The 20731-nt window shown below is 34.3% G+C and overlaps 12 protein-coding genes across 12 annotated transcripts; 8 read left to right on the forward strand and 4 right to left on the reverse strand.

Annotated features, from left to right (window-relative positions):
* Positions 1–18: 18 nt before the first annotated feature.
* On the forward strand, positions 19–2204 carry EIN_185360 (zinc knuckle domain containing protein; the record flags this gene model as incomplete). Its single annotated transcript, XM_004260872.1, has 2 exons — positions 19–567; positions 642–2204. Coding segments are annotated over 2 exons (2112 nt in total), but the record flags the coding sequence as incomplete, so codon positions are not given.
* Positions 2205–2392: 188 nt separating this feature from the next.
* EIN_185370 (hypothetical protein) lies at positions 2393–3177 on the forward strand (the record flags this gene model as incomplete). Its single annotated transcript, XM_004260873.1, has 2 exons — positions 2393–3041; positions 3095–3177. The coding sequence occupies 2 exons, from the start codon at positions 2393–2395 to the stop codon at positions 3175–3177; spliced, it is 732 nt and encodes a 243-aa protein (XP_004260921.1).
* Positions 3178–3317: 140 nt separating this feature from the next.
* On the forward strand, positions 3318–4681 carry EIN_185380 (transcription initiation factor tfiid, putative; the record flags this gene model as incomplete). Its single annotated transcript, XM_004260874.1, has 2 exons — positions 3318–3464; positions 3521–4681. 2 exons carry the CDS (start codon positions 3318–3320, stop codon positions 4679–4681), a joined length of 1308 nt encoding a protein of 435 aa, XP_004260922.1.
* A 155-nt stretch (positions 4682–4836) lies between these two features.
* EIN_185390 (hypothetical protein) lies at positions 4837–6288 on the reverse strand (the record flags this gene model as incomplete). The annotated part of the gene is made up of 1 exon (XM_004260875.1): positions 4837–6288. The coding sequence occupies one exon, from the start codon at positions 6286–6288 to the stop codon at positions 4837–4839; it is 1452 nt and encodes a 483-aa protein (XP_004260923.1).
* Positions 6289–7464: 1176 nt separating this feature from the next.
* EIN_185400 (serine-threonine protein kinase, putative) lies at positions 7465–11225 on the forward strand (the record flags this gene model as incomplete). Its single annotated transcript, XM_004260876.1, has 5 exons — positions 7465–7643; positions 7825–7906; positions 7946–9457; positions 9508–9908; positions 9965–11225. The coding sequence occupies 5 exons, from the start codon at positions 7465–7467 to the stop codon at positions 11223–11225; spliced, it is 3435 nt and encodes a 1144-aa protein (XP_004260924.1).
* Positions 11226–11342: 117 nt separating this feature from the next.
* On the reverse strand, positions 11343–12755 carry EIN_185410 (hypothetical protein; the record flags this gene model as incomplete). Its single annotated transcript, XM_004260877.1, has 1 exon — positions 11343–12755. One exon carries the CDS (start codon positions 12753–12755, stop codon positions 11343–11345), a length of 1413 nt encoding a protein of 470 aa, XP_004260925.1.
* Positions 12756–13128: 373 nt separating this feature from the next.
* On the forward strand, positions 13129–13761 carry EIN_185420 (hypothetical protein; the record flags this gene model as incomplete). Its single annotated transcript, XM_004260878.1, has 1 exon — positions 13129–13761. One exon carries the CDS (start codon positions 13129–13131, stop codon positions 13759–13761), a length of 633 nt encoding a protein of 210 aa, XP_004260926.1.
* A 1022-nt stretch (positions 13762–14783) lies between these two features.
* EIN_185430 (hypothetical protein) lies at positions 14784–15782 on the forward strand (the record flags this gene model as incomplete). The annotated part of the gene is made up of 1 exon (XM_004260879.1): positions 14784–15782. One exon carries the CDS (start codon positions 14784–14786, stop codon positions 15780–15782), a length of 999 nt encoding a protein of 332 aa, XP_004260927.1.
* A 163-nt stretch (positions 15783–15945) lies between these two features.
* EIN_185440 (hypothetical protein) lies at positions 15946–16599 on the forward strand (the record flags this gene model as incomplete). The annotated part of the gene is made up of 1 exon (XM_004260880.1): positions 15946–16599. The coding sequence occupies one exon, from the start codon at positions 15946–15948 to the stop codon at positions 16597–16599; it is 654 nt and encodes a 217-aa protein (XP_004260928.1).
* A 50-nt stretch (positions 16600–16649) lies between these two features.
* Positions 16650–17996, forward strand: EIN_185450 (hypothetical protein; the record flags this gene model as incomplete). The annotated part of the gene is made up of 2 exons (XM_004260881.1): positions 16650–16976; positions 17094–17996. The coding sequence occupies 2 exons, from the start codon at positions 16650–16652 to the stop codon at positions 17994–17996; spliced, it is 1230 nt and encodes a 409-aa protein (XP_004260929.1).
* Positions 17997–18226: 230 nt separating this feature from the next.
* Positions 18227–19297, reverse strand: EIN_185460 (transmembrane protein, putative; the record flags this gene model as incomplete). Its single annotated transcript, XM_004260882.1, has 1 exon — positions 18227–19297. The coding sequence occupies one exon, from the start codon at positions 19295–19297 to the stop codon at positions 18227–18229; it is 1071 nt and encodes a 356-aa protein (XP_004260930.1).
* Positions 19298–19609: 312 nt separating this feature from the next.
* Positions 19610–19936, reverse strand: EIN_185470 (DNA polymerase epsilon subunit C, putative; the record flags this gene model as incomplete). Its single annotated transcript, XM_004260883.1, has 1 exon — positions 19610–19936. The coding sequence occupies one exon, from the start codon at positions 19934–19936 to the stop codon at positions 19610–19612; it is 327 nt and encodes a 108-aa protein (XP_004260931.1).
* Positions 19937–20731: the final 795 nt, after the last annotated feature.

A 20731-nucleotide genomic window follows, 5' to 3' on the forward strand; every position in this document is an offset into this window, starting at 1 on the left:
GTTGTGTTGGAACAAGACAAAGGAAGGCTCTTTGATACGTTTGACAGCTTTTGCGATGCGATGGATGAGTTCCACAGTCATATTGAAAAACAAGAGTACGAAGAAGAGCTCGAGAAGAAAGATGCGACAATGAAAAAGAAGATTCAAGCAGTGATAGATGGCCACGAAAAGAGGTACAAAGGACTTTTAGAGAAGGCGGAAGAGATGGTGGTGAAGGCCAAAGTCGTCGAGAGCCACATCATTATAGTCGACCAACTTATTAAAGAGATCAACGTCTTTTTGAGTGAGAAAATGCAGTGGGAAAGAGTCGAGGAGATCATTCAGAGTGCCAAAGAAAACGACCCAACAAGTGTCGCTCAATACATCAAGAAATTTGACTTTGCTAATGACGTTGTTGTTCTTTCATTAGAAAATGCAAACAACCAAAAAATTGATGTCGACGTCCTTCTGACGAAAAACGGGTTTGAGAATGTCAGAAATTTCTATGAAATGCGGAGAGTTGTGTTGGCCAAAGCGGACAAGACTTTAGAAAGTCGAGAGACGGCCATTCAGCAAGCAACGCAGAAGGTATGTTTTTTAGTATATTTAATAATAAAAAACTATATATAATAGTAAATTAGTGAAGGGTATTAATTTGATAGCAAGAGCGTGTTGCGAAGACAAAGCAAATTGATTTGGCTGATTTAAAGAAGATGAGACGACGGTTTTGGTTTGAGAAGTTCCATTGGTTCATTTCTTCCGAGAATTTTGTGATCATTTCGGGTAAAGACGCTTTACAGAATGATGTGATGTACCGGCGATACATGAAGAACACAGATATCTACGTCCATGCGGATATCCATGGTGCTGCGTCTTGTCTGATTAAAGGAGTGAAAGGGAAAGTGATAGGTGCTGCGACCTTAGAACAAGCAGGGAAAGTAGCTGTCTGTCGTTCATCTGCGTGGACGAATAAGATAGTGACGAGTGCCTATTGGGTGTATAGTGATCAAGTTAGTAAGACGGCGCCATCTGGTGAGTATCTAGTGACTGGATCTTTCATGATAAGAGGAAAGAAGAACTATTTACCACCGGCGCCATTAGTCTTTGGACTTGGTATTGTGTTTGCTGTAGAAAAGACGGAGAAGGAGGAGACTGAATTCAAAGAAGACAATTTGCAAATACTTGGCGAGACGGAAGGGAAAGTTGCGAAGGGAGAAATGAAGGAAGGCGAGAAGAAAGAAGAAAAAGCAGAAATAGCAGAAAGCGTCTTGGAAAGATCAGCGAAATATAACGAACAAATTGAAGAGAAAGCCACACAAGGGATTGATGCGAAAGCCACCGACGATAAGAGCGACACGACGAAAGTCACGATCGACGATATTCAATTCAAAAAGGTCGAATATGCAAATAAAGACGAGGAAGAACAAGCCCGTCGTCTCGCACACAAAGAAGAAATGAAGAAGCAACAAGCACGACTGATGTACGAGAAACAAAAGAAGAGCGAAGAAGACGCCAAACGCCAAGAAAAAGAGGCGAATAAATCGGCCAACAAAAAGACTCGGGGACAACTCCGTAAAGAGAAAAAGTTGAAGAAGTATGTTGAACAAGACGAAGAGGATCGACTTCGAATGGCTGAGAGGATAGGACATAAATTTGAAGAAGAGAAAAAGCCCGTTGCTGTTGTCGTAGAGGAAGAAAAGACTGTGAAAGAGTTGATGTGTCATTACTGTGGGTCTAAAGAGCATATTGCTCGCGACTGCCCAAAGCGTTTAGCGGAAGTGAATAAGAAGAAACAAGATGATGAGAAAGCAAAAGCCGAGAAAGTCGAAAAGAATGCAAAAGATGAAGTAGATGATGATGAAGAGGAGGAACAAGGTGTCGATGATGTCGTTTTTGTTGGCGAATTGAAAGAAGGGATGAATGTGAGATACGCCGCACCCATATGTGGGCCATATGAATGTGTAACGAAGTATAAGTATCACCTGAAGATCACCCCAGGCAAATTGAAAGCTGGAAAGGCTGTGAAGAGTGTAATGTCAATGTGGGGAACTTGGAAAGATATGACTCAACTTGAAAAGGCACTTATTGGTGGGATTACAACGGACGAATACACTGGTGTACTAATGGGGGATGTTACTATTCACCCACCAACGGGTAAAGTGAAAACAAAGAAGTGGACGGGCGGCAGTGGCAAAGCAAAGAAGGAGAAAAAAGTAAAGAATTGAATTGTTCTTTAAAATGTCATGAATAACATTTTACAACAACAAAACATTTTTGTTTTTTCTTTTTGATTTTTTTGAGTGTGAAAATGATTTTTGCAATCGAACAAGTATAGTTAAAATCTAGTAAAGTGCTATAATAGTATAGTAAAAAGTGGAAACATCAAAAAGAGGAACTTTGAAAGAGAAGAACAATGGGAACAGTCCAAACAACAATAGTGGAAGACGACGTCCCGAGTTTTACGCCCGTCGAGTTAGTAGACAACGCGCCAGAAATTCCGATGGTGAAAGCACAAATCAAACACGTTGTGTTATATAACATCGACAAGATGACGATACACTACTCGAACCATGTCCTGACGTTTCTGATGGATTTTGCGTTTGAAGGAGAACTGACGGTTAAGGGGAAGAGCGTTAATAAAGAAGAAGGAGACAAGGAGGGGATGATAGAAATAGAGAAGAAGAGTTTTATGGCGGGGATGAAGCAAATGTACTCTGTCAATATCCCTGATGGTGTTGTCGTAGTTGATATCGATGTGTGTAGGCCACAAGGTGTCGAACTGCCTTTGACTGAATATTTACTGATCGACCATGTTACATCGGAGATCTCTCTCCTTGAAATGGCTAAAATGACAAAGATGAACTTTCAGTATGGAGATGTGTGGTACAATGCATTTGATGTGTTTGGTGTTGGGGAAGAGAAGGGCGGCGAAGATTTGTGTGCCGTGTGTATGTGTGAACCGCGCGAGATCTTATTATTACCGTGCAGACATGTCGCGATGTGTGCGGAGTGTTATAATGAAGTCAAAGAAAGGACTAGACAGTGTCCCGTCTGTCGAGGTAGTTTGTTCTTTTAGTATTCTGGTTCGGAAATAATAAAAAGTATTAATACATAGCTATCACCGCTGCAATAAACTTCTCAAGAAAACCAGAGAAGAAGGAAGTCGCGATAGACATGGAGAACCCCCATCTCAACTAGATTTGTCTGCAGCGGACAAATTCTATTTGTTTAGTTTTTTAATTACAAAATTTTAGTATGCCCATTCTGGTAAAATATAATTATAATAAACTATAAGTATGAGATAAGAAATAAAAAAGAGAGAAACTCGAAAAGAAGACATGAGCGTAGCACAACCAACGAGCCAACACATTCCACTAGACTACGTGAAGAGTTTATTAGCCGCAAATGGGTTACCCGATTTAAGTGATGAAATGGTGACTTTAATATCTGAAGAAGCCGAGGGAGCTCTTACTGAGTTATTTACTGTTTGTTCAATACTATATATAATTTATTTATATAATATAGTATATTAACATTGTAGGAGTCTTCAAAGTTTATGAGACATTCCAGAAGAAAAGTACTGAGTATCAACGACATCAACTCAGCTTTAAAAGTCAAGAAAATGGAACCGTATTATGGCTATAACCCAGCAGTTCCATTGTATTACCAACGACTTCACTCGAATCACGAAATGTTTGTGAGACAAGAACAAACGATTGACTTGTCGGAGTCTGTCCACTCGCAATTCTTCCCTGACATTCCAAGAGATATCAATATAGGATGTCACTGGTTGACTGTTGATGGAGTGCAGCCACAAATTCCTCAAAATCCGTCTGTATTTGTAGCGGAGAAAGTGAAGAAAGAAGAGACGATTGAAACGAAACCGATCATAAGACACTCTTTGAGTAAGGAACTTCAAATGTACTATGATATGGTAGTTGAGGTATTGAATACAACACAAAAGGAGAAGATTAGTTCGTGTCTTGACTCAGTCAAGTCTGATTCTGGACTCCAACAGTTGACTCCTTATTTCATTCGATACATCTCAAACCACGTGTTAACCAATTTAAATACGTTGGACATCCTCTCGAATATGCTTGGACTTGTGAACGCACTCTCGGAGAATCAGAACGTTAATTTAGAGCCATACTTGCATCAATTATTCCCAGTGATATTAACTTTAGTCGTCACAAAGCAAATAGGGACGGGAGCAATGGAAGACCACTGGGAGATCAGAACACGAGCAGCAAAAATTGTCAAGAAGTTGAGCGAAAGGTATTCCGACAAATACGGAAGGTTGAACGCCAGACTCCTCCAAACATATCTGAAAGCAATCACAGAAGCTACTAAACCTTTGACTACACAATACGGTGGAATAGTCGGAATCACTGCGATGGGTGAAAGGGCAGTATTCCATTTACTTGTCCCCGCAATGAAAAGTCTGAAGGAACGATATGAAGGAAGTGATGTTGAACAGAAAATGTGTTCGAAAGCTCTCTTCGACGCAGGGTTCTTGCTTGCTAAGAAACTGAAAGAAATCATGGAAACAGACAAACAAGGAGAATTAAAAGAATTAAATAAAGAACTCGTCGGAGAAGAATTTAATGTCGACGCGACTTTTAAGATGCTCCACGATATCTTCGGAGACTTGATTATCCCAGCTGATATCACTCCAAAGAATGTGGGCGATGTGTTAATTTAAGTATTGGATTTTAATATTAATATAGTTTACTTATAATTATTTAATTATTATTTAATTACTATTTAATTATTATTATTTACTTATAATTATTTAATTATTATTATTTAATTATTATTATTTAATTATAAAATACTAGTAAAACAATCAAAAATGAATTATAAAAGAGATGACGTGTATGAGTCAATGGAAGTCAACCACTCTCGTAGTATTCTTTCAACGTCATTTTTAATCCAACAAGGTTTTATGTAAGACCGAATTTCAGTGTATTTGTCAATAATAAATTTTAAATCTCTTTTATTCCACACGAGTGACGTGATTGTATCTGATAAAAGAAGACATTTCGAGCAGAATAATACAAGTTCATCTTGAGAAAATAAAGACTCAAAAAGATTGAGCTCTTTTAAAGCATCCACTCTCTTTTTCTTTGTGATTCGCTCGCAAATTTCTGAAACGATGAATTGGTGCAATTTAGTTTGATTCGTTTTGGATAAATAATTGTTGGTTTTTGTGATGATTGCGACGATGCCGTTACAATCTTGTTCTGATTTGATTATTTGAGTGATGAGAGTTGTCATTTTCTCGACGAAAAGTTTGTTCTCACCAATTCCATCGAATTCTTCCATTAAAGAAAAACAGTCATTAATTCCCCCAGTATTAAGTGTATATTCGGTGATGAGATTAATAATATTTAAAGCGCCTTCGTCACTCATCAAGATTTTCCACTTTTTTAAAAAAAGAATTCCACGACCCACATTTTTTTGTAAAGTTGGAAAAACATTTTCTTTGAAAAAATTGAGAGCCAAAGAGTCAGAGAGTTGTTTTGTTATTCCCAAGAAGCGGGGAGTACAAAGCGCTTGTGCACTTTGCATTAGCTCGTAGTAAGGACCTTCAACAGCATTATCTATCCTCCACGTTGTTCTCACAAATTCCAATTCATCGACTGCTCGCAACAGTAGAGAGTTGATGAGATAACTTGAAATTCGGTTGATTAAAGATGTGTCGATTCCTTTGTTAAGCCAAGTGACAATCTGTTGGAGATAAGTGATGCAAGTAGTGGGGTTTGTGACTTCATTTAAATCGTTAGATATTTGAGTTATTATCTCAACACCTTTTACACACCACGAAGTACTTTCATGAGAGTCTTCAATCTTTTCGTCTATTGTCGTTGCCATTTGTATCGAGTCTTCCAACGCTCGTTGAATTTTTGTTTTTGTTAATGTTATTTGCTCCTTTAAATCCTCAACTTTTGATGTTGTCTCTTTCACACCATTTTCAAGTTCAATTAATTCCTCAATGTTCTCAGTTTTTGCTTCTTCTCCGTAATGAAGTAACTTCAAATCAACATCTCGTCGTTGCGTTGTTTGAACTGAATCAACACCCTCTCGGTTGGCAGTTGATGCGGGTTTAATGGGGGCTTGAATGCCCTGCTCATATTTACCTACACCTTTACCCTCTGACCATCCCATACTTTTTAACATCTCTTCGCCAATCCCACCCACTGATATCGTTGATAATACATTTTCTGGGGATGGTGGACGTTTTGGTATCGGTTTGGGATGTGCCTTCTTTTTCCGTTTGACTCCGAAATCAGAGGCTCGAAATTCCATGATATGCTTTTTTAGTTAATTGTATTATATTTGTATAATAACAATATATATACTATATTATCTAGTTGATTGATTTGTGAAAAAAAAAATAAAGTTGGTGATGGAATAATAATTTTTGTTAAAACAAATTTGTTATATTGTTATGTGATTAGTATTGTATTAATTTATATAGTATTATTTTGTTTTTTGATAAAACTTGTCTTTATATAAATAATAGTACTTTTATAACATTTAAAATAAATAAAATAACCTATAAAAAACTATAAAAATAACTATTATAAATATAAAATATTTATATTTTAGAAAAAATCAAACAAATGGAATTGTATAAAAATAATAACAATGATTTTAAACGATTGTTTTTTATTAATATATTTATTATATTTTAATAATTATAATTTCACATAATTAAAAAATGCAGACATACAACAAAACAACAAAAAATATAATATTATTAATTATTAATATAATTATTAGTTTCGAAACAAACACATTTTATTAGAGTTTGTTGTAAATTGTTGTTCCAGTCGCTAACGTTATTTTTTTTAATAATTTATCCGCAACTAATGGTCGAAAAAACGGGAATTAAGTAAAAAGACCTAAAATTGAAAAAAAATAAATCAAGTTTTTTAAATATATTGAAATGAATCCCGATATTTTCCAATTATTATTGACCAAAATCCCAAGTAAACTTTGGCAATGAAAAAACTCCATAATTATTTTTTGCTTTTTCTTTTTATTGGAAAATCTTTGAATTTCTATTTATAAAAAAACAAAACAAATTAAGTAAAAGAATGATTTTATTTATTAATGATGATTCATAAGTTACATGTTATAATTTTTTATTAACGAATATTTAAATTATATAAAAAAGTAATATAATATATAAAATAGTATAATAAAAAATGGTTGGAAACAGTTCTGTCTTTTTGTTTTGTTTTTTTCCACAATATTTGGAAAAATTCCCGAATATTTAAACAAATAATTAATTATTTTAAAAATAATTAAACTCATATACATTTTATTATACAGATTTTGATTCATTTCCCAAATATAGACAATTGTGCTCATTAATTCAAAATTAAACTTTTACTTCAGAGGGTTTTCTTAAAATATACATTTTGTGTTTTCATAACCTAAAAATAGAATTAATTGTAATCATTTTCCCTTTTTTAAATGCAATTTGTGTCACACATTTTCGACAAAAAACAATTGACCATTCTTCCAAAACTTGTTGAGGAATTAAGGGTTTTTCCTTGTACAAATCTTAAAGTTGAAGACTTTACCTCGAACAAAATATGGGTTTACTTCAATTATTCACTTCAGATTTTTGAACAACCAAAACACCACAAAAAGTTATATTTATCAAAACTGTAAAACTATAAACCAAAATCCCGTTTTTTGTGTTATGATGAGGAGACAATCCACTTTACAAATATCACAAAGCAAATGTGTTCATAATTTACTTGATTAGCAATTTATTGACAGTTGTACGATTTTTTAAAACAAAACAATCCAAATGTAAATCAAATACAGAAAATGGCATTTAAAAATATCTTCACAAAGGAAGTATTGTTTCTCAATTACCCCTTGTTGTTTGCAACGAATTAAATACATGGTATTTAAAGTAGCAACTAAATTTTTCATTTTATATTAGAGGATGTTCTTTTTCATTATATTCTTTTGGTCAACATCTTCTCAAGTGTTGTGTTCTTCTGGATGTTCAAGTGAATGTATTTCCAATTATACATGTAGAGATCATTGTTTGGAAGGTTATGAAAATGATGGATCTTGTTTATATTGTGCAACTGTAATGCATGGAGAAGGTGTTTCCAACGTATATTTACCAAATGGGGATAAGTGTATACTTAATGAACACTTAATTGAGAAAGATACATGGGTCCCTTCAATTACACAAAAAGTGCTTGAAAATGAAACTTTCGAAATGAAATTTGGTGAAGATACATATGTGGACTCTCACCCATGTTATCACAAACAAAAGTACAGACTTATGTATTGGTACAAATTGGATTATTCACAAGTAACGACTAAATATATTTTCATCACTTTAAATAGAAAGGGTCAAAGTAATGACGAAATATATCTGGATGTTTCACACTCCGACTCAACTTCATTGGCCCCAACATGTTATGCTCAATCCACAATGAAACAAGATGATGTAGAAATGACAACTGAATTGCTTGTAGATAAAAATTTGGTGGATAAAGAGTATACTTTATACTATACGGTTTCAGTTGATGGTTACAGTGAACTAAATGTTGACATCTCTTGGAAAGGAAGTGATGAAGAATTGCGAACACCTTATTATTACTTCACACAAGAGCAAGCAGACAATTTGAGAAAGAATATAAAAGCTGATTTAGATATCAAATTCCCTCTGTCGTCACAGGGTTTATATCGTCATCCATCTTGTGCTTCTAATAAAATGATGAAAGTTTTGTACTTTCAAACTGAATTTAAAGGTGATTATTCAATACGAATAGACACTCTCAAAGGTGGCAAAAACAATTATCTTCAAGAACTAAGTGTGGATGAAAATGGCCAAAGTGTATGTAAAAAGTTGTGGGATGGAAATCGATTTGGAATTCTTGCGTTCGAAAATGATGAAAAAGAGGGACTCTTTGTAAAATTAGACGGCACTCGACAAACAGAAACAAAAAGATTGTTTGCAATTATGACAGAAGAACACTCGAATGATATTACTGTCACTTTTCGAGCAATATGCCCAAATGATTGTAACGCGGGAAACGAGTTTGGATATTGTTCAACTAAAGAAGCGAAGTGTATATGTAAAGACGGATATGGTGGAAGTGATTGTCACAAGTTGTGTTTTCACAACTTGGAGTGGCAAGTTGAAGATAACACAAATTTGTGTTATTTGGATTCTTCTCATTGTGATGAATTCTGCCAATGTGAAAATGGATACTCTCTTAAAAATCATTTGTGTGTAAGTAGTGCATGTGCAAGTAATTCTTCCGCGTTAAAAGAAGAGTGTAGAAGAGGAAGAGAAGGCTGTTTACCAAATTGTCAATGCCAATTTAGTGCAAACTGGTTCCCAACAAAGAGTCAACAATGCAAACACAAACTTTGTGGAAACGGTGAGATCGATGATCTGTATGATGCATATGGTTTCGTTAGAAGAGAAGAAGTTTGTTATTATATTATTTTTTGTTTAAAAAGAAAAGAATTAAAAAGAAGTGTGATGGGGGTGTCAATTGTGGTGAGACTTGTTTCTGCTTGCCTGGCTTTGTTCCAAATCCTTCACAACCAAATTCGTGTAAAACTAAAAGTGTTCATGGTGGTGCTATAGCTGGAATTGTTTGTGGTGGTGTATTAGGGTTAGTTATCATACTTACTTTTATCATATTTATTGCATATCAAGTACTCAAATACAAATCAATTGATGTGGATATATTTAAACAACAACAACCAGAGTATTATATGTATATTCAAGGGTCAACTAATGCTGCTCCCACAAAGGAAAGTCGCTATCTGTTATATCCCGTTGACTTAGATTTTGGTCAGAGAAATGGTGCAACAGCAATTAATGACACGAGATATGAGAAAATTGAAATAAGAAATTGTAGCAAGAAGAAGCAGTTTGTTTGAACATTTTTAATAATCACAACACTGACATTTCAATAATAACAACAAGCATGATGGTGATATTCCATACCCCAAATAATCCAAAGTACGTCTTTCATTTTGAACCTCAAGTGGTCTATGTACGCCCAAGAGGAATGGTGATATGTACATCATATATGACTATTCATTGCACAACTCGACTAAGAGATACAAGAATACCATATACCGTATGGTTTGCCGAGTCAAAAGGGCACTTGACAAAAATTGCAGATTTTTTGATGAATAAAAGTTTTGTCGACTGGGATATGGTTTGTAAGAATGAGATGGACAAATTGTTGAAAGGAATATTATTTCATTACCATCATCACCTTATTATCAAAACAGATGCTGCAAGTTCGACACAGTTGGATATGGATGAAATGAATATGTCAGAGAAACCAATTGCAGAAGGTGCTAATGGCAAAGTCTACATAGGGAATTACAGGAGTGTTCCAGTCGCTGTAAAACAATTTAGATGGGAAAATTTAAGTGGAAGTGAAATGATCGAGTTGAAGAAAAATGTTATTCAAGAATGTGAGATCATGAGTAAACTTCGTAATCCGTTTATCGCAAATTACATGGGGTCTGTCACGTACACACCACAAGTTTCTATGGTCATTCAATTCTTTGTTTTGGGCTCTTTGGGAGAGTATTTACGGAAAGACAGAGATGAGCATTTGAGTCTTCCTTATAAATTGAAAGTGCGAATGTTATATGATACAGCCCGTGGTATGCAATTTCTACATGAAAATAGAATCATGCACCTTGACTTAAAACCAGACAATTTATTAGTGAATTCATTATACACAGACTCGGCTTGTTGCATCAAAATTACCGACTTTGGAACATCAAGATTTACACATAAAGCACAGTCCACTGAAAAAGGACTTGGCACTCCAATCTATTTGGCTCCTGAAGGTTTCAAAGATGTGTACACATATGCGGGTGATGTCTATTCCTTTGGTATAACTGGATGGGAAATATTTTACCAAGATGAGCCATACAAATCTTTTAAATCGCTATTTGAGATTAAGACTGGAGTGTTAAATGGAAAACGCCCAGACATTGACAACTCAATGCCATCAAAATTGAATGAATTGATTGAGGTTTGTTGGAAGGGTACACCATCAGAGCGCCCACTCTTTGATGAAATCGTCAAGAAGCTCATTATCATTGATGAAGATGTCAGAAATCATATGGAATTGGACTTCGATGTTTTTGGTGACAAAATAGAATATCACATTAACAAGCGAATTGAGCGTATGAAGCGATTAGTCTCGGAAATAGCTTGATTCTAAAAAAAACACGTAGACTCTTTGTTATTTATACTTTATTATATCGTTTAGTTGTTTTATTATAATTTTAACTATTTTACACCTCATGACCAAGAATTATTGAATACTATTGAATTAACTATATGAAATGACAATCACTCGCTCGACACAGAACACTTCTTTGTGAGTAAAATCGGTTCCATTCAACTGGTTATTTAATAAACCCAAGTATAGTTTATTCAAACGAATAAAGAAACTATTGTTAAATTTCTTCTTAAATATAGCCACGACCCCACTCGACGATATTTCCCCAGTGATGGAAAATAACAAATCCCCTCCACTCATGACAAACAACTTTTGTGGTACCATTTCCCACATCTGTAAGTCCCCACTTTCATCATTAGTGTTGTCAAAAGCAAAAGTAAAATGTCTTGTTGTGATCTCAAACTTTTGCCTTTTGTCTTCGTCATAAGAAATCTCACCAATCGATTCAAAGAAAAAGCCAAAAACATTTCCAGGAGTGTCAACACAAAACACAAAAATGTTTTTGTGCGATTGCAATTGTTCTAAAAAGTTTTCTTCGTCATCTTCAGAAGAATCAAAAAGCATTTGACAAGTTTTATTCCCCAATCTTGCGTGATCACTTAATTGATTCAAATTTTGTATGATCACGTCATGGAAAACGTCTTGTTTCATTGTGATCGCAATCACACGCGTCATCTCAAAATCCTTCAATTTTTCGTTCACCACAAATCGAGATTTCTCAAAAAGTCGCAAAAAACATTTTTTGGTGGATAAACTAAAATTCCCACTTTCACTAAAGGTTAGCTCCCCACTCGTTTCGTCAAACTCAATCTCGTCAAATGGAGTTTGTATTGAATCTTCAATGATCGCAAAACTCAACGTGTCAAAACAATTGGGAGATTTGGGGAGAAAAAGACCAAAAACGTTTTGTGTTTTCTCAAAAAACAAAATGATTGGTGAGGTTTGACTTTTGATTTTTTTGGAAAAGAGCGAGGTGTCAAAACCGTCGATATCACTGTCGTACCACACATCAACTTCTTCTTTTCCTGTTAGTATTTGAAAAAACGAAAGAAAACTTTCAACCATTTCGTTTTGTTGTTTGTTGACTTCAACTTTAAGATTTTCAGATTGACTTTCGGGTTCTTCTATTTTTTCGGGTTTGCCAAAAATTGGAGATTTCGGACGTTCAGACGGAGTTGTCAGATTCTCAATTTCCTTGTTTTTCTTATCTATGTGCGATTGATACATAAACACGTTAAACCTCTCTTTTAAAATCAGGCTGTCTATTTCATTTTCAAGATCTTTAAGATTTTTGACTAAATCTTTCATAATTTCAATTGACCGATTTTTCTGGTCAACCAACTGCTCAAAGTCGCGGGAGAGTCGCTCGGATGAAAAGTTGTGATCAAAATCCGTCTGACTTTCTTTTTCAACAGACATCGAACATTTTTTTATTACATCCAATAGGTTTGGAAGTGCGCTTGAAAACCATAAAAAGTCCTCTGTCTTCACAACGTTTTCCATCAAAGAGTTTTCAGTTTTATAAATTTAATTATTCATTGAACAAGAAGCTAATTGATTGAATTATAATGTTTTAATTTTATTAAATTATATTATATTATATTATATTATATATATTTTTTTGTATTTTTAAACAAATTTTTTATTTTTATGTTATTGTTTTGTTTTTTTAAAAATACAAAAAAATATTAGTTTTTTAAACCATTTTTTACAATACATTACTGAATTAATAAAAATGATATTAATACTATATTTTATAATTATTTTTTTTCAAGAAAATAGAAATAAAAACTAATAATTAATAATTATATATAATAAAACGGTCATTACTCATAAACCATATTGATTGATTGAAACTAAAAAAAAGATAAGAAAGATGTCACTTTCCACTAACAATCTAATTTCCATTGTATCTTTTTTCGACGATTTTGAGGCTTTAAAAATGTTTACTTTAATAAACAAAAAGTGTCGCCGAGTTTTGTTTCAACTCAAAGAAAACCCTATTAGTCTGACTGATCACACCGCTTTGATTTTTTCGACCTTTGAAAAACAGAACATCTTCACATATGAAGACGAGCACTTCTTTGGTGTCACAAAATTTGTGTATCACTGTCCCGTCTGTTACTCATACTATAACGAGATGAAAGGAAATCGGTACATCTTCAAACATGTAGTATATACCTCTCGTGACCGAAGGCGGTTTGGTGATTATGTTCCTCGTGGTGTCACTGACATTGGTTTCGACTCTTTTTTGATGAGTGAAATCCAGACGTTAGCCATCCCGACTTCTGTCACATCAATTCAAAACAATGCATTCGAGAAGTGCTCTAAACTTGTTTCTCTTGAACTCCCGTCGAGACTTATCTCATTGGGAGCAGAGGCATTCATGGGATGTTCAAGTTTGACCAGACTTGACACACCAAAGTGCCTCACCTTTGTTGGTTTTAGTTGTTTCGATGGGTGTTCAAACCTTAAGAACCCCCCTGTGGTGTCTAATAAAATTATTTAGTTTTTATGTTATAAAAGTATAGTTTACCTTTCACGATTTTGTTTTTCTATAGAAACTTTTTTATTATAATAATAATTTATTTATTAATACCCAGTTTTAACTATAAAACAACAATTATATTAAATTTTTATAGTTTAATTAAAATGTACTAGAAATATGATACATTTTATTATTTATTTTCGGTGATGACTTTTCTCCATTGCGATGGCGAAACTCCCATACAATACTCAAAAAATCTGTTGTGATCAACCTCGCTTAGTCCAACCTCTTTACTGATGAACTGGAAATAAATACTTTTAAGATCCATGAGTTGTTGCTTGAGGGTGTTCTCTTTTTTACCTAAAGAAAGGCGCTCCTCCTCCAAGCCATTCAACACAATTGTCTTTTCGTTGATACTCAATTGAATCTTGTCGAGATTTTGAGAGAGTATTTCAATGCGACGTGAACAACAATCCCGATAATCAGACATCTAATGATTTTTTTTTATCTTTTTATAATATAAAAAGTTATTATTTTATTAATTAGTTTCTAGTATATTTTTCTGTGCATTTATAGCAAATGTTTTACATCACAACTGTTTAATATAATATAAATTATTATTATGTTTCTCGTAATAATAAATCAAAATAAGTATTAAGTGATAAGAATTGCAATATATCTGCATAGTTGTCTTTGTTCTCAGAGGTTTCCAAAATCACAATCCTAATTACCCACGTCACCATTTCATAACCAAAATGTTCATTTTCTCTTATAAATTCGTACGTTATAATACCACGTTTTCGGCAATAATTATTTTGGAAACCTCTGTTTGTTCTACCATATAGGAAAATTTATATTGATTTGAAAGCTATTGTTTTAATATTGACACAAAAAAACACGAAATTTCAAAAGTGCTGATTACTAAATTACCACTTTTTAAGAAAAAAAAGCATATTTAATCATTCAAAAGAATTCGACGAATTTTACAAATTTTACAAATGAAAAAAGAAAAAGGGTGACCTATTAAAAATATAACTCTTACGATGAGTGTGAGTGACGATAGTAGTCAGTACGAACGTGACAATGTAGTCGAGTGGACTGCAGAAGAAATTGAAACATTAGCAAAAAACGTCCGGTCCTATCCCGAAGGGGATTACTCTGAATTTAAAAGGCTTACTCTCTTACTTACAAAATTGCCACGGAAACGACTCCGCGATGTTTCTTCAAGACTCGAATATTATAAGGCAGTTGAAACGAATCCAACATTAACATGGAAAGACTTTTATTTGGACTCAAAAGCTTCAAAACAAAAACGGTTGGACACGTATTCCCCACGATCCTCATCATCTGATAACGAAGACGAGAAACCCCGCCGTCGCAAGAGTCGGTCTCGCTCGAAGTCGAAAGATAAGAAGAAAGACCAGGAAACTTCTCCTCCATTCTCGGACAAGGATTCTCAGAACTCCGCGAATTCCGCGGAGATAGAAAGGACGACTAAAAAAGAGGAGAAAGATGGCAAGAGGGACGTTAAAAACACAAAGAGGCAGTTGCCGATAGTGATGAGTGAATGTCCCTCGCGGAATACACGCAAAAGCTTTGACAATGATTTTAAAGACCAATCCATGTTTCATCAAGGACGACGAAGTGGCGATGGGTCCCCACGAGATCGTTCTTTTCAAACGTATCAGAACACACCGACGGTGCAAACCATTCAAAAAGTCTCCCTCACACAAATACCATTGAAAAGAGTACAACAACAGGAACAGAAACTTTTGAATGTCGAACAATTTTATAACTACAAAATGATCAACCCAAGAGATATCACCGACAACAACGAAAAAATATTGGACTTCTTATTACAAACGGAATTCCAATCAAAAATTGTCGACTTGGAAGCAACGGAAGCATTCTTGAAAAATGTCGAGGACGTCATCGCACTCACAGACCAAATGACTAGCCCCATGAAATTGCCAGTCATTTTCACGTGTCCTATTAGCATCAACGAAATTAAACAAAGGATCATCGAGTTGAATAAACACTAATCGTGTATGAATGCTTTATTTTATAATTGATTTTTTTTATTATACATTTACTATTCTTATTCATTAGACACTGGACTGGTTTAATAAATAAGAAAATACTAGAATACTTTTTTAGTGATTATAGAAGAAATTTTTATTAGAAACTCAAAAAGAACTGAACGAAATGGCAAAAGAAAATGAATACATACATACACAAATGCTCACAAAAGGATTAGTGACTTACTTTGATGTCATGAAAGAGTGTAAAATCGACGAAAACGGCGCGCTGAAAGCACTGGGATGTTATAAGAAGAACAACGAAAAGATAAATGATTGGGGGTTTGTGATGGTCGAAAACGAAAACGGGTGGAAGGCGGAAACAGACGCGTCAACACCACTGTTGGTGTCTAATAAACAAAACTACGACGAACTTCTTAATTCCTCAATCAAAGACTATTTCCATACCTTGAATTTCGTCGCAATTAAAGAGCCAAAAAAAGAAGAAAAGGTCCAACTGAAAAGTTCGAGTGTAGTTTCCGTTAAACCAATTCAACCCAACGAATTGCAAAAGGAAGTAAAAAAAAGCGAGAATATTGAAAAGAAGGAAACAAAGAAGTCTGGCTCGATAACTTCATTCTTCACTGCAAAGGCTAAAAAAGACGTCAAAAAAGAGGCGGTCACTGATGGAAAGAAGAAGCAAGGAAGCCTCGACTCGTTCTTCAAAGCAAAGGCTGCGCATAAAGCGGATACAACAAGTTCCACAAAGAGTGAAGCGTCTTCGAAAAAAAACACAAAGAAGAGAACGCTGAAGGGTGTTGACTCCGACAGCGATGATTGATCTATTTTTGCTTTTTATCTCAATATTAAATAATCTCGAAAAGACAAACAATGCAAAACACAAAAACGGGGGATTTGATATTTTTCGCAATTGTCGACGACCGTCTTGGCCTCAAAGAGGGCACACAAGACCAAAAAATCCTATACTATAACTCAATCCTCCCTTTTGACACGTTGGTCGTCAACGTCGGTCATATGCAAACCGTGATGGGTATCTGTAAGCAATTTAAGGGGAAGACCAAATATTTCAAGACAAAGCTTACAATCACCTTCTTCGTGTCGCCGAAAGACCATATCTATTTCATGTTGCGCGTCGGAAGGACGAACTCGACCGATGTTTTCTTCCCATTTTTGTCCCACTTATCATCCCTCTATTCCGTTCGTTCTCTCATTTATTCACAATCTCGCAACCTCATATTGTCATTTTTGTAAATTAACCAATTAAGAAACTATACAATATAAATAATAAGTAAATAAATGGTAAATCACCCGAAGATGTTGCAAAACGACGAGTATGTGGCTTCGAAGAAAAAGACGATGTTTGACATTTTCGACCCGATTTTTGAGAACTACTCCTTTTCCGAGATCTTGACTTTTGACTTTAATTTTTTCAAGATGGCGACACTGACGTATAAATCATATTTATATTTGTCCACAATAGTAGAGCGAACGAAGCAAAAATATCAATATATAACCAACTTTTTCATCATATATGGACGAACTATATTATATTCAGATTTGTCTCGGAACGATACATTAACGCTTTACTTGTTACTCTCACGAATGATTCAGCCGGAACAAAAGATGGTGGGTTCCGAGTTAAGTAGTTTGATAGTGAACCCAGACCAAGCTGGGTGGATCTTAGATGACTCTTCATTAATCCCGTTTTTCTTAGAACATGGCAACGAGCGAAGAAAAGTGTATTTGGGGATGTATAACTTAATTAAAGAAGACCAAAAAATGTTATTTATCCCAATTTTTTCGCAATCAGTCAGGGAATTTTTTACTGAATTTGATTGTGAAGTTTTGTATGAAAGAGCTTTAAAGGAAATGATAGATTTTATGGGCGACGCAAATATCTTGTTTGAAAAGACCGAAATGCCACTGCATCTGCTACTTTCGTTTTCGACGAATTGCCTGAAAACGAATCTGACAATCAAAACGAAAAGTAAAGACGAATTTGAATTTGTGTTGTTCATCAGAGAAATGGCGGAAAGGATTTCGTTTTGTGGAGGAAAGATGGGAGAGGTTTGGATTAATTCTTCGAAATTTCAATGGGTCGCCGCACGTTTTGCTTTGGCAAGAGAACTTTTTGTATTTTCAAAAGGAAGAACTGAATTGAATTGTTTGAAAACGCTGACCGAACAAACCGGGTTTTTATCATCAAGTTTCTATTGATTTCTTTTTAATATTTTTTAATATCTTTTTTATATCTTATTAATTAAATTAAAATTAGATGACACTTAGACTATATTAATTAATTACCATCTAATTACTAATAACAAATGATTTATTATAGTTAAATTTTACCATCTATTTATAGAATAGAGTACATGTTTTACTTAAGAAAAGACTTATGTGTCTATGGAAGACATAACAAGACTGGGAAAAGATGGATTAAAAAAGAATTAATTATCAAAGAGATCATTAGAATAATTGTCGATTGATATTCCATGAGGACAACCCATTCCTTTGAAGTCCCAGAACTTGAAGACACTCATCAGAGCAAAAGCGAAGTTCTGGCAATAACTTCTTTCAAGCTGCCCTTCCTTTTGTTTGTCAAGATACATTGCGACTTCTTTGATTTGAACCACAGGAGTACTTTTCAGAGGGAAGACGACGGGAGATACGCAGTCCAAGTAAATCATTTCGACCAAGAAGATAATAGCGGAGACTCGTGCTTCGAAGTCGATTGCTCTTAAATCGAGACGTGTGAATTTTTGTAAGAATGTAAGTACATTTTCGTTCTTGACGACCAACCCGATGATGAACTCTTGGAACAAATTTAAGAACATAGCAACTTTGATCCACAAAAAGATCTGAACTGGTCGAACAGCAACAACCGCCTTAGAAACTGCTCTGAAGAAATACAATAAAATCCAAAGAGCAATGAACATAATACACAATCCGTACAACCTGAATAACACTTTTGCGGCACCTTCTTCTAAATATCCAAATTGCACTAAAATGGTCTTAATGAGTGACAAAAAGGGTTTTTGAACGACAAATTGGTAGACCGCAATTTTGGTGACTAATAACAATTTCTTCATACCAGGGACGGGAACATCACAACAACACAACCGATTCACTCGCGGTATCAAATGCGCTACACATCGCGTCAAACACGGCGCTTCACCCGTCGATGACATCAACAACTTGTAAAACGTTAACACAACGTAGACTTCATATAAGTCGCGAATTAATTGAACAAAGACGACATTCTCATATAACATGAAGAGTTGACAATAAGAAACTACGGCGTTGATTGGTATCATAAACAGAATTCGCACGTAAAACTTTTGGACAAACTCTTGTTTGTAATTTAACAGATGTTGAAAGATGAGGAAGACTGATGGGCAAAAGTCCATTAAAAATATCGGCAAGAAGAAGAGTGGGACAAATATATTGATCACCCCTTTTTCGACACTCGTTGATGTCGAATTCAACTCCTCAAGCCACAAATTGGGAGAGTCCACCATATGTTACTCTTTTCAAGTTCTGCACAACAGAAAAGTTGGGTTGGATGGACTTTTTTAAAAATATCTTAGGCATTTTTCCCGTATTGGTAAGTCTCTTCTATTTAACATATTATTTTCCTTTTTGTACTTGGGGATTATCAGTAATAGTTCATTATTAATTTATTTACTAGAGAAGTTTCGTTCAAAAAATGTATGTTTTGTATCGTTTAATTTCTAAATAATAAATAAGTAATAAGTAATAAGAAAAGAATTATATACTGTTAATTAAAAAGAAAAAACTATAATAAATAAAAAAAGAACTAAAACACAAAATCACTCAACTTCCTTTTTGGTTTTTGCATCCTTTTCGTCTTTTTTTGCTCTCTTTCTCTCCTCTGGTGGGTTCTCAGCCATTTTGTTCTGAACAAGTTCGACGAGAAAATCAAAGGCCGTGTTCTGTTTGACACACTCACAGAGGTGCGACAAATTAATGGATTTTGATTGCTTCTCTTCGGCAATTGCGTTTGTCTTTTTGATCAAATCGATGAGAAAGAGTTCGGTGGCGCGAGCAATTACTAACGGGACATTCGACGCCATTTTTCCAACGTCTTCGTCCTCCTGCATGATCCGTTTGACACGAGCAGACGGCAGTAGTGTCATTGTATTTCGCTTCATTTCAGTCCGTTCGTTCCGCTTTCATTTCACTCACTTATATCTCTTTCTCTGTTCCAAAGAACCCTCATCACTTTTTATAATTTTATTATAAAATTACTATTAATTATTATATTTCATATGAACGACTATTTTGATTTTTTCTCAAAATGGTCGCTTAAATCTATATTTTATAATAAAACTATTCTCTGTTTTTGAGTTTGTTTAATAAATAGAATTGAGTTTTTCAAGTTCTACTGATTTATGATTTTAAGTTGTGTGGAATAAAAATGGTATTATGATGCAAAAAAAGATCTAAATTTTACTAATTATTATTAAATTAAAATGACAAACATTATAATAAATTGATACAATTCCCATATTTAGTTGATTGAAAGATCTTTTGTTAACATATAATTAAATAATAAAATAAAACCAAAATTTATCTAGAGTAAGTTGTAAAACGTTGTCCCAGTCGCCAACGTTGTCCCGCTTAGAATATTCTCTTTTGTGTGGAATCATTCTACGATATATTCAATAACCGTCATTGTAAAAACAACAAAAATGTTTTTAATTTTGTTTTTATTTTAAATTATTTTTTTTTCGAAACATTACAAAAACTTAGAAAATAATCATTAACTTATTTAGTTCTCTTTTCCTTCTTTTCAGAAGAGCAATCCAAAAACCCCTTTAAAATGACGCACATAAGAAATGGGTCAGTCAAGTGTGTGTAGTCACTTCAAACACTTTTAGTAGAATTAACATGCATGTCATAATAAGTTAGACGAACTGAATGTTAGTAAC

The sequence above is a fragment of the Entamoeba invadens genome (genome assembly GCF_000330505.1).
Source record: "Entamoeba invadens IP1 unplaced genomic scaffold scaff_1105074725183, whole genome shotgun sequence".
Lineage (NCBI taxonomy): Eukaryota > Evosea > Mastigamoebida > Endamoebidae > Entamoeba > Entamoeba invadens.